The sequence below is a fragment of the Camellia sinensis genome, chromosome 12, assembly GCF_055761805.1.
Source record: "Camellia sinensis isolate YWXY chromosome 12, ASM5576180v1, whole genome shotgun sequence".
NCBI lineage: Eukaryota > Viridiplantae > Streptophyta > Magnoliopsida > Ericales > Theaceae > Camellia > Camellia sinensis.
The window spans coordinates 32,615,664-32,630,536 of NC_138972.1; the positions used below are offsets into that span (position 1 = coordinate 32,615,664).

At 33.4% G+C, this 14,873-nt stretch overlaps 1 protein-coding gene across 4 annotated transcripts; it reads right to left on the bottom strand.

Annotated features, from left to right (window-relative positions):
• Positions 1–10,927: 10,927 nt before the first annotated feature.
• LOC145804437 (putative F-box protein At5g62060) lies at positions 10,928–13,544 on the bottom strand. Of its 4 annotated transcripts, none has more exons than XM_082898301.1 (3): positions 13,397–13,544; positions 12,215–12,325; positions 10,928–12,030 (listed from the first exon to the last, which is right to left on the bottom strand). In XM_082898301.1, exons 2-3 carry the CDS (start codon positions 12,224–12,226, stop codon positions 11,101–11,103), a joined length of 942 nt encoding a protein of 313 aa, XP_082754427.1. In that variant the 5' UTR covers positions 12,227–12,325; positions 13,397–13,544; the 3' UTR covers positions 10,928–11,100. The 4 variants fall into 4 exon arrangements, with proteins under 4 accessions (XP_082754427.1, XP_082754426.1, XP_082754425.1 ...); XM_082898300.1 differs by having other exon boundaries at positions 12,215–12,328; XM_082898299.1 differs by having other exon boundaries at positions 10,928–12,325.
• Positions 13,545–14,873: the final 1,329 nt, after the last annotated feature.

Below are 14,873 nucleotides of genomic sequence, written 5' to 3' on the forward strand. Positions count from 1 at the left end.
ATTTTTCTTTTTTGAACGATGGGATGATGTATTTTGGTGTCAATAAAAATAAAATTATTAAAATAGTTTAAGATAAAATATCAAGAAAATATTATTTTGTTTTTTAAATTATTATACAAAAATTAATTTGGCATTAAGATTTTGTATTATTTTAATTTAATTCTTAATTTTTAAAAAAAAAATTTGTCCAATTTACTTCTCGTCGTCTATTTTCATTTACAATCAAACGAAATTTGCTGACTTAGCACTAAATTTAATTTGGAATTTTATTTTACCTCCAAACTATGCCTTAAAAATCAATAAGTCCCCTAAATATAAAAAAAAATTAAAATTTAAATAATATACTTTACAAAAAATAATAAAAATATATAAAATTCCTCATTTAGAATTATCTTTTTAAGTATCAAATTATGTAGAGTCCATACTGGATAAACTAATTGAGTCGAAAATTTATTGGCTACTTTATGTGTATGCATGCACATACTTGTAACTAGATTATTCCCCAAATTAATTTTTATAGAATCGATCGACTTATAGTAATTTCAAAATTGAGTGGGTAAAAAAAAATTAAAATTCAATTATTGTCTAAATAATTTATTTAATGTTTAAACTTTTTTTTCATTTTTGAGATGAAAAATTCATCTGGTTTCAATTTCCTGAATTCAATTTTTTTGAAAATGAGTTTTTTTTTTTATTATTTTTTTTTGTTTCTAGTGAATTTAAATTATATAGGATATCATTCTGAGTTTAAACTTATTTGTATATAATTTTTTTGTAAACATTTTAAATATATATATATATATATATATAAAGTTTTTACCACATTGTGTTCTTCAAAAGAAAAGTTGTTTGTTTTTTTTGCATATTGATTTAACAGGTTAATAGAGAAGTCAAAAAAAGAAAACAAAAAAGGGAATAATTTTTTTTTATTCATTGTGTTTTCAATTTTTTTTTCTTTCTATATTTCTTTAAAATGTAGGTAAACTGTTTTTCAATTTTCAAATTGTTTCCAAAACAATAGTATTCCAAACTTTTCCAAAAAAATAAAATAAAAATTGCACACACAAAAAAAGAATGAGGATGTTCTTAAACATTTTTTGAAACACCAAAAACAATGATAATAATAAAATATTAAAAAACAAAAAAAAATTCTTATTTCTTGGATGGTTGAGAATAGTAAGTTGAAAATATATTCTGAAAATTTACTTATTTTAGAAAAAATAATGAGTAAGGAATAGATATTCAGATTTTTTTTTTGGGGGGGAGTAAGAAATAGATTTTTAGAAAAAAATTTCAATTTCAAGGTTTGATATGATATATATATATATATATATATATATATATCACTCATATATTTTTGCATTATCTTTGAATTTTTTTGGAGGAGATTGATCAACAAGTCTCATATTTTTTTTTCTTGTGATCCATTTAGTCATTTTGAATGTATAATGACTCATTTGTCCGTCACATTGGAGTATCACATTTGAAATAGTGTACTAAAGAGTTTTTTAGTGTCACATTATACCCGTCACGTTAGAGTTTCACATTTAGAAAAAGTACATTAAAGAGTTTTTAATTTTTTTAGAGTGTCATATCATACCTACCATGTTGGAGTGTCATATCATATCTGTCACGTTGTCACGTTTGAGAAAAATACATTAAGAAGTTTTTTTTTTTTTTTTTTTTTTTTTTTTAGAGCTTCACATCATACTCGTCATGTTGTCACGTTTGGGAAAAGTACACTAAAGAGTGTCACGTATCACGCTTGAGAAAAGTATATTAAGGAGTTTTAAATTTTTTTTAGAGTGCCACATCATATCCGCCACGTTGTCACGTTTGGAAAAAGTGCTCCCAAGGAGTTTTCAATTTTTTTTTAGAGTGTCACATCATACCCATCATGTTGTTACGTTTCAGAAAAATATACTAAGAAGTCTTTATTTTTTTTGAAGTGTTACATCATACCCGCTTCGTTGTCACACTTGGAAAAAATACACTAAGGAATTTTTATTTTTTTTATTTTTATTTTTTTATAGTAAAAGTTATGGAGTATGACATCATACTTGTCACGTTGTAACATTTAGAAAAAGTACACTAAAGAATTTTTAATTTTTTTGAAGTGTCACATCGTTGGAGCGTCATATTAATACTTGCCATATTGGAGTATCACATTATACATGTCACATTAATAAAAGGGTATAGTTGTCCACCAGAACACTAGGGGTGAGTATGATCCGGATTGAGGTAAAATTAGGACTAGCTCGTTATCTACGGTTCTTGAAAAATTGGAACCAATCCAATCCGTTTAAATTGTGGAACCAATCCAAACCAATCTATTTAAACACGGATCGGATCGGTTTATGATGACAGATTCACATAATTAAATAACAAAAAAGATATAAAACATTTTAATTTCATAAAAATATAAACATAACATCATATTAGTTCCACAATAGTAACATGTCTTTCTACAATAGCGACATACTGTTTTAGAATTTAAACAACTATAAGAAAATTGGCTCCACCATAATATTTAAACTAACAAACAAAAACAATAAAAAAAGATACTATGCGGATTTAGGTTTGGGTTTATGTTTTATACGGAATAAGAGAAGACATTATGTGGGAGGGTGTATAATATAAATATAGAATATTTGTATATGGTCCGGATCGGTTTCAATCCGGAACCATGGGGTTCAATCCGGAATCGATCCGTGGACTACGAATTTTTAATTTTTCAATCTGAAACGGAGCCATGGATTCAAAAAATCAATCCAAACTTACTGAATTGAACTGGACCGGATCGGATTACGGATTTACGAATTCCTTGCTTAGCCCTACAAAACACTATTAAAATCACAAACAAAACCACAGGGAAAGAAACTCTCCACTAATAGGACTTAACAGATTAATAGAAAAAACTTGAGATTAATTGGAATCTTGTTTGTGAAATGAGATTTATTGGCAAATATCCCCCTTTTTTTTTTTTGAATTTTTTGAATTAATTAATTATTATAATGATTCATTTCCTTAATACACCAAATGAAAAAAGAATGGTCTATTATTAAAATTATATTTCTGTCTATTTTTTTAAGATAAATTTGATATAAAAATATAACTACTAATATCCAATTATCTCAATTTTTTGTATTAATATTTTTATAACATGCCCCAAAATAGAATGGTCTATTTTTTGAAAAAAGAATGGTCTATTTTTTGTATTTTACCACCAGTTGAGGGTCAGGGAGAAGGATATTCCGAAGACGGCATTCCGTATGCGGTATGGCCATTATGAGTTTTTAGTAATGCCATTTGGGCTTACCAATGCACCGGCAGTCTTTATGGACTTGATAAACCGGATCTTCCAGGAATTCTTGGATTGCTTTGTGGTCGTCTTCGTGGACGACATTTTTATCTATTCGCCATCTGAGGAGGAGCACGAGGAACACTTGAGAGTGGTGCTTGAATTGCTTAGAGCCCATAAGCTGTATGCCAAATTTGGGAAATGTGAGTTCTGGCTAGGAGAAGTCAAGTTCTTAGGCCATGTGGTTTCTGGGGAAGGGGTGTCTGTTGATGCATCCAAGACTGAGGCAGTGCAAGATTGGGCACAGCCTAAGAGCATTTTTGAGATCCGCAGTTTTCAGGGATTAGCTGGGTATTACCGCCGGTTTGTGAAGGATTTCTCCAGGCTAGCTTCGCCGTTGACTAGATTGACGCGGAAAGGGGTCAAGTTTGTATGGAGTGAGACTTGTGAAAAATCGTTCCAGGAGCTGAAAGTTAGATTGACCACCGCTCCGGTTTTGATTATTCCGGAGAGAGGTTTGGGTTATGCGGTTTACTGTGATGCCTCACGAGAGGGCTTGGGTTGTGTGTTGATGCAAGAGGGGAAAGTGGTAGCTTATGACTCACGTCAGTTGAAAATACACAAGAAGAATTACCCTACACATGACCTAGAGTTAGCGGTAGTAATCTTTGCCGTGAAGATTTGGAGGCACTACCTTTATGGTGAGAGGTTCGAGGTGTTCTCGGACCATAAGAGTTTGAAGTATCTGTTCACACAGAGAGACTTCAATTTGAGGCAGAGAAGGTGGATGGAGTTCATTGAGGACTATGATTTTGAGTTGCACTATCACCCGGGAAAGGCCAATGTTGTGGCCGATGCCCTTAGTAGGAAATCCATTAGTGATGTAGCTTGTATAGCCATCCGGGAATAGGAGATGTTGGGTGCACTCGGCGAGTTTGATTTGCTTTTGGGCGAATCTGTTGAGGCTGCGGCCTTATTTTCTGTTATTGCACAGCCTACACTTGTGGCTAGAGTATTAGAGGCACAGAGAGGTGACCTTGAGGTAGAATCCCTCCGAGAGAAGATCTCCAGTGGGAAGGTGGAAAAGGGTTTGTCTGTGTATCCCGACCAGAGTGTGAGATACCGAGACCGTTGGTTCGTGCCGGAGTCTTGCCGAGAGGAGGTACTCCGAGAGTTTTACCATTCACGTCTTGCAGTGCATCTGGGAGGCACTAAGATGTATTGGGATTTGGGTCGCCAGTTTTGGTGGCGGGGTATGAAGAGAGATGTGGCAGTTTTCGTGTCCAAGTGCCTTACTTGCCAGCAAGTGAAGGCCGAGCATCAGAGGCCAGCGGGTTTGTTGCAACCCTTGCCTATTGCTGAGTGGAAGTGGGAGCATGTCACTATGGACTTCGTTGTAGGTCTTCCGAGGACTCAGCGGGGTAGTGATGCTATTTGGGTGGTTGTAGACCGGTTGAATAAGTCGGCGCACTTTATCCCTATACGCGTGAGAGATTCGGTAGATCACCTTGCCGACTTATATATTCGGGACATAGTGAGGTTGCACGGGGTCCCAGTGACGATCGTCTCAGATAGAGATCTTCGTTTTACTGCTAGGTTTTGGCAGAGTTTGCAGAGTGCCTTGGGTACTAAGTTGACCTTTAGTACGGCTTATCATCCTCAGACTGACGGGCAGTCCGAGCGTACTATTCAGATCCTGGAGGATATGCTTCGGGGTTGTGTCCTTGACTTTAATGGGACGTGGGAGAGGCACTTACTATTGGTAGAATTTGCCTATAACAATAGTTTTCAGTCGAGTATCGGTATGGCACCATTTGAGGCCTTGTATGGCCGACCGTGTAGGTCTCCAGTTTGTTGGGCCGAGGTGGGTGATGCACCTTTGTTGGGCCCGGAGTTGGTTAGAGAGACGACGGAGAAAGTTGAGCTTATCCGTAGTAGGCTTGTTACAGCCCAGAGTTGTCAAAAGAGTTATGTCGACCGTAGGAGGAGGCCTTTGGCATTGGAGACGAGTGATCATGTTTTCTTGAAAATATCACCTAGGCGAGGTTTGATGAGGTTCGAGAAGAGTAGGAAGTTATCCCCTTGGTTTATCGGTCCCTTTGAGATCCTTGAGAGGATTGGGGAGGTTGCTTACCACTTGGCTTTTCCACCGCAGTTGTCCGGGGTAATGACGTGTTTCATGTTAGCATGCTTCAGAAGTACGAGCCGGATCCGTCCCGTGTGTTGGATTGGACCGATTTGGAGGTAGATAAGGATGCCTCGTATGAGGAGAGACCGGTTCGGGTCTTGGATAGGCGGGATCAAGTCTTGCGAGGCAAGACCATTCCCTTGGTAAAGGTTTTGTGGAAACATCATGGAGTGGAGGAAGCCACTTGGGAACGTGAGTTGGAGGTCCGCGAGAAATATCCGGACATGTTTGTTGATGTGTAATCATGCATTGAAATTTTGTAATATTATCGAACTTTAAGAGCATTATATATGTCTTAAGTTGTGAAACATTGTAGATGTTTTGGTTTATGGAAGTATGCTTTGGAACTTGCCTCAAAATGGAAGTTTGTGTTAACATTGTGTATGTTAAGTATGTTGTGGAAATGCAAGCATGATATTAATGTTGCATGTGTTATGGAATTGTGGAAAATGTGATGAAATTGTCAAATTTCAAAGGAATGCATGTTGATAATGCAGGTTGTTTTATATATTGTGATTTGCCTCTTGAAAAGAGATGAAATTGATCGGTAATGGGTCGGGTTGTTTAACATTATGTTGTAATATTGTTGGGAATGGAGAAAACTTGTGTTTGAAAACTTGTATTTAATTTCGGGGACGAAATTCTTTAAGGGGGGGAGGTTATAGCGATCCCGGCTTCCCTTTCTTTATTTGTTGTATTCGGACATAGGTTCCGTGGAGTTGGTTGTTGTGTATATCTTGTTTACATCCTTTACTCTTTGAGTCTTGGGTTGTGTTGGGCAGGTTTGAAACAGGTTGGTTGAGCTTAGAAACCAAAAGTAGTTGCCCAGATTTTGGCCTGTCCGCTCGAGCGGGGGTTTTGGCACTCGAGTGGGAAAATCCATCACCCAGTATTTTCCTCTATAGCGTTGGACACTCGAGCGGGAGTTTGTGTGTGTGACGCTCGAGCGGGGACCTGGTTCTGCAAAAGTTCTGGGAGCGTGTATCCGGCGCTCGAGCGGCGGTTTGGACGCTCGAGCGGGACTCTGTGAGTGACGCTCGAGCGGGGGTTTCCACGCTCAAGCGGGGTGACGAGTATATCACTCCGAGATCCGACTTTTTGGATCACTTTTTCAACTCCATTTCTCTCTCTTACTTTTCAAAAACACCATTGGAGAGCTTATTTCACTAGAACCTCAACTTCTCTCTAGGTATTGATCTAGTATGAGTGATTTCCTCACCTTGGGCCTTTACAAAAGTTGTGTTGATCGTCAAGGGCTACGTTTTGATCCTAGCATATTGAGTTTTGGAGTACTTTGAGTTTCGTCATTTTCTTCCTTTGAGCTCCGAATTTGAGGTAGGGATTCCTACTCACTCTTATGGGTTTTGACCTAGATTTTGAGCATGTTGTTTAGATGGTTTGGTTTTGGGACTTAGGGTTTCAAAAGTTATGAAAGAGGGTTTTGTTATTTTGATTCTTAAATGTGTAATTTGGGTTTCAAAATGAAGTTATTGTTGTTGGTTGTTGATATTTGAACCATTGGGTTAATATTGAGAAAATGGGAAGAAAGCCCTAATTTGTATATAAATTAATTAGTATAATTAATTTGGGAAAGTTATGGATTTGTGAAATTGAGTTGAATATAATGAAATTGGTTCATTATGAGATGGAATAGTGAAGTTGGATTTGTTAATCGCTCACTTTTGGAAATATGGATAAATTATCTGTTGATGCATTATTTATCTATTTAGAAATAATTACTTTGGGCTACCGGTGGAGGGTAGTCTTGATTGTGGTAGACAATGCATGATGATTAGGCAAACTAAAACTAATCAATTGGATGTGTCATAGAGTATGACGGTTGACAGAATACATTAACTTTATGTATTGATTGATTATGCATATGATCTATGTGTATATACGTTATGTGTATGGGAGGAGATAGGAGATGTACTCCACGGTTTAGGAGAAGATGGGGGATGGACCTCTAAACCGGATACTGTATGGGAGAAGATATGGGATGGACTCCGTTGACACAGCTCATATGCTTGTCAGCTAATGTGTTGATATAGCCCATATGCTTATCTATGGAAGTGTTGATATAGTTCATATGCTTATCTGTTGAAGTGTGGATACAGCTCATATGCTTATCTGTTGGAATGTTGGTATAGCTTGTATGCCTATCTATCGAGGAGTTGATATAGCTAGTGTGCTTATCTATTGTGAAATGGGAAATGTTTAGTATGAATTACTATTAAATTGTTGGCCAGGTTCTGAGCCAGAGTCATGAATTGAGAATGTGATAAGAAATGGAAAAATGAAAGGAAACATGGACACAGTTGTCATGCAATGAAAATGGTGTATGAATTGGCTTATGTGAGTCAAACATTTATCAATTACTAATGTCTTAGTTACTGCTCATGTTGTGTTTAGCATATCTCTACTGGCGTTGGCTCACCCTTTATAGGACATCATTTTCAGGTACAGGTAGCATGCCACCTCCAAGGACATAGCTTGGATGGTTCTGGGAGTAAAAGGCTCTTTTTGATTATTTTGTTTGTATTACATGTATTTCAAGCCAAGGGCTTATTTTGTATAGAGTTAGTACTCTTCTCTTTGTAACCAAGTGTTGACTTGGAAAGCCGTAAGCCTCTAAGGCATTTGCTTTTGTTGTTAACATGTAATATTGTTGTAAGAACTACTCTGATGAATAGAAAGGTGTTGATTCCTCTTATATCATTGCAAGTCTAAAATGATGGATTTTATGTATTATTCTGAGGGCGTTACAGTCAATGGGGCCAACAACATTTCCTATATCTTTTGGGCTCTGTAGATGATCAAGATTTTCATGCAAAGGTGGTATGTCAGCAAGTGTTTCATCAGGGAAAAGAGCGATAACATATCTATCAATGTCGGAAATATAATGCTGAACAAGGAGATGACCATTATTATTTTCCTGGTTAAAGTGCTTACTCATGAAATCAGGGCTTTTAATTAGAGTGTACCAATACCTGTAGACATATTTGAATCGCAACAGGGATTTCACGGGCAGCTTTGAGAGTATCTCATTCACAACATTTTCAGGTAAATTTTGATCGCTGTTGCTCAACATTTTACTGCCTTTGCGGCAAGAGCCTTATTTTTCTGATGACACAAAATAAAAAGAACAATTTTGTTATTGATTTTAGTTGAGGAAAAAAGGACCAAAAGAAATCTTGTAATGCTCACCACTTGCAACAACCCTAATTGCAAAAAAGATATTGATAATGATTCATTTCCTTAATACACCAAATGAAAAAAGAATGGTCTATTATTAAAATTATATTTCTGTCTATTTTTTAAAGATAAATTTGATATAAAAATATAACTACTAATATCCAACCATCTCAATTTTTTGTATTAATATTTTTATAACATGCCCCAAAATAGGCTCACCATACCTAACTATCCAACTCAAGAATTTGATTTTTCTTTAGTTCTTTTTTCTTCTTTCCAATCTAAAAAAAAAAAACCCCCAAGAAAAAACAAATTCTTGAATAATTTCTCATGTTTTGGGCAAACTATCTAGTAATTGCAACTTTTCATGTCCAGGAACAATGAAGCAGAAGCTGGCCTAGATAGTAGTAACATGTACGCATGTTATATACTATATATTAAAATTTGATCATAATAATGTACACTAAATCATTCCACACGTGAGAGGAGTTCATCAAATTAAAATATGAACAACTGGGCAAATTCTAACTATTGATCTATTTCTGAAATATAAATATTAGCTCTTGTTTACATAGGTTAAGAAAATTTTATATTTTCTTGCAAAATGTATAATATTTTAAAACTTATTGATATGTGTCTTTAAGGTATGTGTTAATAAAATTATTAAATATTTTAAAGATAAGTAACAAATGTTAGGGACAAATGCATTTATAGAGCATTTGTCACCATTTCTTTTCATTTTTCTATGTGATTATGTAAATTGTCATCCCTAATTACAAGAAAGGCAACAGCAGTGTACTTTGAACATCGGCTGGACTGGAGATCTTAGAGGTTGGGCTATGTTGGGCCTAATTGATTCTAGCAGAAAGTTACAAGACTATAAATGGCCAATGTATTACTTTCATCAGGTGTCCATGTATATCCATTTAATGATAATTTACTTTTTATTCATCATTTCTTTATTTATTTGGAAAAAAATTATTTAGTTATAAATTCTATAAAAATACTTGTAATCTGATAACTCAATTGAGGGAGTGGGGCAGGCGGATTGACAATCTGGGATTTAGGGCTGTTCAAATATCTGTCTGTCCCAGTTAACTCGCTCTATTCGACTCGGATAAACTATTAACAAAAGGTTCCGACAGTCATTTTTAAAAATAATTTATATACACGTGTAACGTCTAATTTAATATTGATTAATTGAAATAATAGAATTCAATACTTTTTTTTGTTAAATTTTTAACAAATGCCAAATGATAAATGGTAAGAGTATTATTTTAAAGAATAATGATTCATCAAAAATAATTATATATATTTAAGGCATGTTTCTTGAGTAGTTTTTAAATAAAAATTTTGAAATTTTAATATTATCGATAACGTACCTTCATTAGCTTTGCCAAAATATGCATGCAAAAATAATTTAGCTGGAATAAAAAATTTACAATTATTATGATGTGTCATATAATTAATCAGAATCCTTTTAAGAACTGAGCCTATTAAGGTTATAGAGATTTTGTGCCTAATTCTTTTTAAAAACACTATTTATGATTTGAATTTATAATTTTTTATGCATCAATGTGAATAACTCTTACTATCCTACTTTTGAGTAAACCCACCTTAAGATATAATTAAAGACCAGATATATCACTTTAGATATGATTAAAAACAAAAGAAATTAGTAAAAATCTTTTCAATTAATAATCAAAATAATACACCATGAGTTATAATCAAGTCATAATTTATATATATTATAAAAATTTTAGTTATTTTTATTTTTATCAAAAAAAATATTTTGATATAAGTGAAATTCATAATTTTTTGATAAATTAGATTAATACAAATGATGATTTGATTTCAAGTTAAAAATATAATTTTTTTAAAAATTATTTGAATTTTTTTTATAAGCCTTTTACATAGTGACATAAATTTTTATCAATCATTAGCAAATCTATTTGTAATTTGGCTTTCAATTGTTAGAATTTTTCTACACAAAATATTAAGATTCAAAATTAATTTTTCATTTTAAAAATAAATTATCATGTATCGCACAAAATACCTGCTAGTTAATTAATAAAGAGATTGAGATAAAAAGTGTGAAAATGTTCCATCCCCTAATTTTTCCAAACTCACCCAATGATATGGCAAATAATAAATTGTTATCATTCGAGGGAGTTCGGGGGTAGAAATTAGGAGATGTAGTATTACTCTTCAAAATAATAATAAAAAGTAAAGACAGGTCAACATATATAATTTTGATTTATTAATTTCAACATCCATAAAAAAAGTACAAATTTTCAGAAGAGAGAAAATAAACCAATGAGACAACCTACCCACCAAAAAAAAAAAAAAAAAAAAAAAGGAAACCGCAGAGGACAATCAGATAACAATAATAATAGTTCATTTTGGATTTGGTTCCCTAAACGCTAGGCTCTGGTTTCCTAAAGAAATCCTGAACCGCATCAGAGAATTGGTAGCACCTCCTCCCATCCTCATCATTTTGTCCGAACAATGAAACTAAGCTCTCTTTGTAGCAAACAGCCCAAAGCCCAAGAAAACCGCCACATCCGTACATTTCAAGATTTCTAATCTCATGAGTTTCATGGTTGAACAACACAAGCTCGATCGTCCGAGTTTCGAAGAAAAGCTCCTTCTCCTTCCAAAACCCACACGGACGTGAAACTTCTGGAAAGGGTTTTACTGTTACTAGTTTGATCCAACACCCTTCCTCCATCACCCATATGTCAATAATACATTCCAAAGTCAAATCAGTTTGAGAAAAGAACAAACCAATAGAACCGTTGTACAATGAAAGATCCCCCCATTTATGTTTAGTACTAGCAGGCACCTCTATCTCTCTAAACTCCTCTAGCCTCATGTCAAATGAAAGGATGCCATATCGATTACCATCATTAACTACAGTACACAGCCAATAATATGCTCCATTTATGCATGTGGCACATAAAGAATTATAGATGGAACGATGTGTAGGCATCGTAAGAAGATCGAAATGTCTCCATGAATCTTTACCTAGAGTGTACACTGCAACAACATAATAAGGATAAAATATGTCATCACCCGATTCATCACCTGATTCATCACGAATCACTTCATAAAAGTTGCGAATCCAAATAATCTTGTAATCCCTAGTCAATGGATCCAACCCAAATCCAACTACATTTCTAATGGCATGAAAATTTGGTGGAAAAATTGGTTCGAGTACATGGAGGCGTCTAAACTCTCTCATAGCAGGGCTCCACAGAGCCATACGGTCGCCATCACTATACCAAGTGTATACCAAAAATATGCCGTCAATGGGGCCAACAACATGTCCCATACAATCTGGGATCTGTAGATGATCAAGATTTTCATGTAAAGGCGGTATGCCAGCAAGTGTTTCATCAGGGAAAAGGGCGATAGCATATCTTTCAATGTCGGAAATATAATGATGAACAAGGAGACGGCCATTATTGTTTTCTTGGTTAAAGTGCTTGCTAATGAAATCAGGATTTTTAATTAGTGTGTACCAGTACCTGCAGACACATTTGAATCGCAACAGGGATTTCACGGGCAGCCTTGAGAGTATCTCATTCACAACATCTTCAGGTAAATTTCGATCCCTAGTGCTCAACATTTTACCACCTCTGCTGTCAAGATGACACAAAAATAAAAAGAACAAACCTGCATTTTAGTTGAGTGAAAAAGGACAAAAAGAAATCTTGTAATGCTCACCAGCCGCAACAACCTCAATTCCAAAAAAGATATTGATAATGATTCAATTCCTTAATACACCAAATAATATAAAAAGAAATATAGGTTGACGTATCGTATGTGATTTTGAGACAATAAGAAAAAAAAAAAAAAAAAAAATTCTATAACATCAAACAATCATTTATCACGATGATCACAGTTGCTCTGCGACATTTTACCTCTCTCAAATAATGTTTCATGAATCAAATCCTTTTTTAAGAAAGGTGACAGCAGAACACTACCTAAAACAAAGAATGAGGAATGAATTGATAACTTTGAACTAATAGCAAAGATATAACATTGCACTTCAAAAGTCTTAACGTTTGGCAAAGTGTTGCATTTGGAAAAAGATGAAATATTATTTTTTGAGAATTCAAAAAATTTATTAATATTTCTGGAACTGTGAAAAAAAAAAAAACTCATCCGGTTAGTTTTTAGTTTTTGGAGTTTTTTTTCTTTTCTTTTTTCCCCCTAATATACAAGTTCACCTATAGAAATATATGGAATTTCTGAGGAATAGATGGAGAGATTCTAAGACATGGAAATAAATCAATAAACCAAAAACATATGAATAGATCGGCAAAAACCAGACAATTGACAGATAAGAAGCACAGAAAAATAAAGTAAAAAACAGAGAACCAGCTTCAAATGTTAACGCAGAGAGAGAGAGAGAGAGAGAGAGAGATTGCTTCGGGCGATGTGGTTGAGAGATGTCTATATACCTAAAATCTCCACAATTTCAACAGGAGAGATTAATAAGAACAGCCACAATCTAACACAAAATAATATTAGTCAGTCCAAATTAAACTAATACAGACAAACAACTGTGGTCATTGCACTCCAACATCAAAAAATAATATTAAAAAAAATGCCCACAACCTGGATAGCAAAAGGAGAGTAAATAGAAGAGCAAGAGAAACAAATCTGGAGAGTAAATAAGAGAGCAAAGAGAAAGGGAGACTTACCAGTTACCAAATCGGCGATCTGAGAGGATGATCGACGGCGACCGACAAGGCTAGCGACGGCGGTGGCGGCAACCGACAAGTTGAGGAGGAGCGAGACGGAGAGAGAATTAGGGATGGTTTGGTTTGGTTTGGGATGATGTATTTTTATTTATTTATTTATTTTTTTTGAACGATGGGATGATGTATTTTGGTGTCAATAAAAATAAAAATAAAAATATTAAAATAGTTTAAGTTAAAATATCAAGAAAATTAAAAATATTAAAATAGTTTAAGTTAAAATATCAAGAAAATTTTATATTATTTTGTTTTTAAAATTATTATACAAAAATTAATTTGGCATTAAGATTTTGTATTATTTTAATTTAATTCTTAATTTTTTTAAAAAAAATTTGTCCAATTTACTTCTCGTCGTCTATTTTCAATTACAATCAGTAAGCCCCCTAAATATAAAAAAAATTAAATTTTAAATAATATACTTTACAAAAAATAATAAAAATATATAAAATTCCTCATTTAGAATTATCTTTTTAAGTTTCAAATTATCTAGAGTCCATACTGGATAAACTAATTGAGTCGAAAATTTATTGGCTACTTTATGTGTATGCATGCACATACTTGTAACTAGATTATTCCCCAAATTAATTTTTATAGAATCGATCGACTTATAGTAATTTCAAAATTGAGTGGGTAAAAAAAAATTAAAATTTAATTATTGTCTAAACAATTTATTTAATGTTTAAACTTTTTTTTTCATTTTTGAGATGAAAAATTCACATGGTTTCAATTTTCTTAATTCAATTTTTTTGAAAATGGTTTTTTTATTTTTAGTATTTTTTTCTGATTGAAATTTATCATTTTTAGTATTCACATGATTTATCATTTTTAGTATTTATAAAAAAAAAATCGGATTGAAATTTTTTTAATAAAAGTTTTCACGACATGCTTATGCATGCCGTGTAAAGTTATCATATTTTACGACATGAAATGTATGTCATCTTAAGTACAAATATTTTATGACATATTTTTGTATGTCGTGAAAATATACATTTTTTTACGGCATGCTTTTGCATGCCGTAAAATTTTTTTTGATTATTATTATTTTTTTTTGGTAGAAGTTTTCACGACATGTTAATGTATGCCGTGTAAAGTCATAATATTTTACAACATGAAATGTATGTCGTCTTAAATGCAAATATTTTACGACATATTTTTGTAAGTCGTAAAAACATACATTTTTTACGGCATACTTTTGTATGCTATAAATATATGAATCAAAGACTTACATGGTATGTATGCTGTTATTGACAAAACATTAACGGCTTGCAAAAAAAAAAAATGCCGTAGAATGTACTAACTGCGACACGCATTTAATGCATGTCGTAAACATGATGCCATGAATAGTTAGTTTTGTTGTAGTGAATTTCTCATGTTTTGGACAAACTATCTAGTAATTGCAACTTTTCATCTCCAAGAACAA